The sequence below is a fragment of the Myotis brandtii genome, unplaced genomic scaffold (genome assembly GCF_000412655.1).
Source record: "Myotis brandtii unplaced genomic scaffold, ASM41265v1 scaffold324, whole genome shotgun sequence".
In the NCBI taxonomy this organism is placed as follows: domain Eukaryota; kingdom Metazoa; phylum Chordata; class Mammalia; order Chiroptera; family Vespertilionidae; genus Myotis; species Myotis brandtii.
Window position 1 is genome coordinate 1 of NW_005362439.1, and position 1851 is coordinate 1851.

At 41.3% G+C, this 1851-nt stretch overlaps 1 protein-coding gene across 1 annotated transcript; it reads right to left on the reverse strand.

The window, feature by feature from the left end:
• Positions 1–131: 131 nt before the first annotated feature.
• Positions 132–1367, reverse strand: LOC102262280 (ADP-ribosylation factor-like protein 1). Its single transcript, XM_005870734.2, has 2 exons — positions 1172–1367; positions 132–786 (listed from the first exon to the last, which is right to left on the reverse strand). The coding sequence occupies exons 1-2, from the start codon at positions 1200–1202 to the stop codon at positions 272–274; spliced, it is 546 nt and encodes a 181-aa protein (XP_005870796.1). The 5' UTR covers positions 1203–1367; the 3' UTR covers positions 132–271.
• Positions 1368–1851: the final 484 nt, after the last annotated feature.

Here is a 1851-nt window from a genome sequence, read left to right on the forward strand (position 1 = left end):
ATTTCGTGCACCGGGCTACTAGTACCTTAATAATACAAGAAAGCAAGGAAGGAATGTTTTACATCATACAGACCAGTCAGTTGGTTCAATCATGATGAGCTATCCTTCCAACCAAGTACTTATTTTTCATATTTATTACAAATGTGTAGTCAGTTCAGTATATGCCAACAATCACACACAGCTCTAACATTTAGTAGTGTGAAGCACACTTAACTATTTCCAAAGGGACATGGGATGTGGTCTTCATTTCAGAAGAGCAAAAGTGATTGGATTATTGTCTGCTCTTTAATGCTTCACCTAACCATTCCACTGCCTCATCAAGGCCAGTGCCTTTGGTTGCTGAAGTTTTGAATATTTGCCATTTTTGGTCCTTCAAGGCAGGTAACCCAAGTGAATTTGCCATCTCTGGGGGAGTCATAGCCTGTTCCATGTCCTGCTTATTTGCAAACACCACCAAAATGGCTTTTCTCAGCTCTTCTTCCTCCAACATGGCAACTAACTCTGATTTGGAAATGCCAATTCGGTCTCGGTCACAACTGTCTACTACATAAATGATGGCATTTGTGTTCAAAGAATAACATCTCCAGTGTGGCCTGATACTGGTCTGTCCTCCTAAATCCCAGACTTGAAATTTAAGGTTCTTGTATGTTACCGTCTCAAGATTAAATCCAATGGTAGGAATAGTAGTAACAACCTCTCTAACCTGTAATCTGTACAAAACTGTAGTTTTTCCTGCTCCATCTAATCCCAAAATTAAAATCCTCATTTCCCGGGTTCCAAATAGACTTGAAAATATGCTTGAGAAAAAGCCACCTATGATGAAGCGCCTGTCTGCCCTTGTCAATCATCAGAGACAGGCCCCGGCCTCGGCAGCAACTCTGCTGGATCCCCGGTGCCTCCACCTTCACTTGGCTTGGCCTTGGGTGGCTCGGAGGCGGTTTCCTTGGAAGCCTAGTCAGCCAGAAACTTCCACGTTGGCCACCCGGCCAAATAAAACATTATTTTTGCAAGTCAGAAACACATCAGAACTCCATAGCTTGTGATGTTCAAGTTAAAACTAGATGGCAGACATGCTAAAAAATGTAATCCAAAAATCTGTCATAAATGTTTCCCTGCTGAGTTTGAGTTAAACTTCAAATTAAAATCCTCATTTCCAGGGTTCCGAATAGACTCGAAAATATACTTGAGAAAAAGCCACCCATGATGAAGTGCCTGTCTGTCCTTGTCAATAATCAGAGACAAGCCCCGGCCTTGGCAGCAACTCTACTGGATCCCCGGTGCCTCCACCTCCACTTGACTTGGCCTTGGGTGGCTCGGAGGCGGTTTCCTTGGAAGCCTAGTCAGTCAGAAACTTCCACGTCGGCCACCCGGCCAAATAAAACATTATTTTTGCAAGTCAGAAACACATCAGAACTCCATAGCTTGTGATGTTCAAGTTAAAACTAGATGGCAGACATGCTAAAAAATGTAATCCAAAAATCTGTCATAAATGTTTCCCTGCTGAGTTTGAGTTAAACTTCAGAACCAACTGATATATGGTATAATAACTTATGTTTTCTTTTTCCAAAGGTAAAGTCATCAAACCTGATTTTTTTCTACCTCTTTATGTCTTAAGATATAGCGTGAACTGAGAATCATATCAGAATCAAACAACAGTATCAATTAACATGTTCTAGAATACTTTTATATCTTTCCTTTAAAGAAAAACCCATAAAAGCTTATTTTTTCCCATTTTCTTAGGTCCTGAGACCTGGCCTACCCTGAACATTATATCAGCCACTTGAGAAATGACGAGGTCACTTAGGATGCCACCTAGCAATTAGTGCTAGCAGGCCTAATTACAGACCAGAG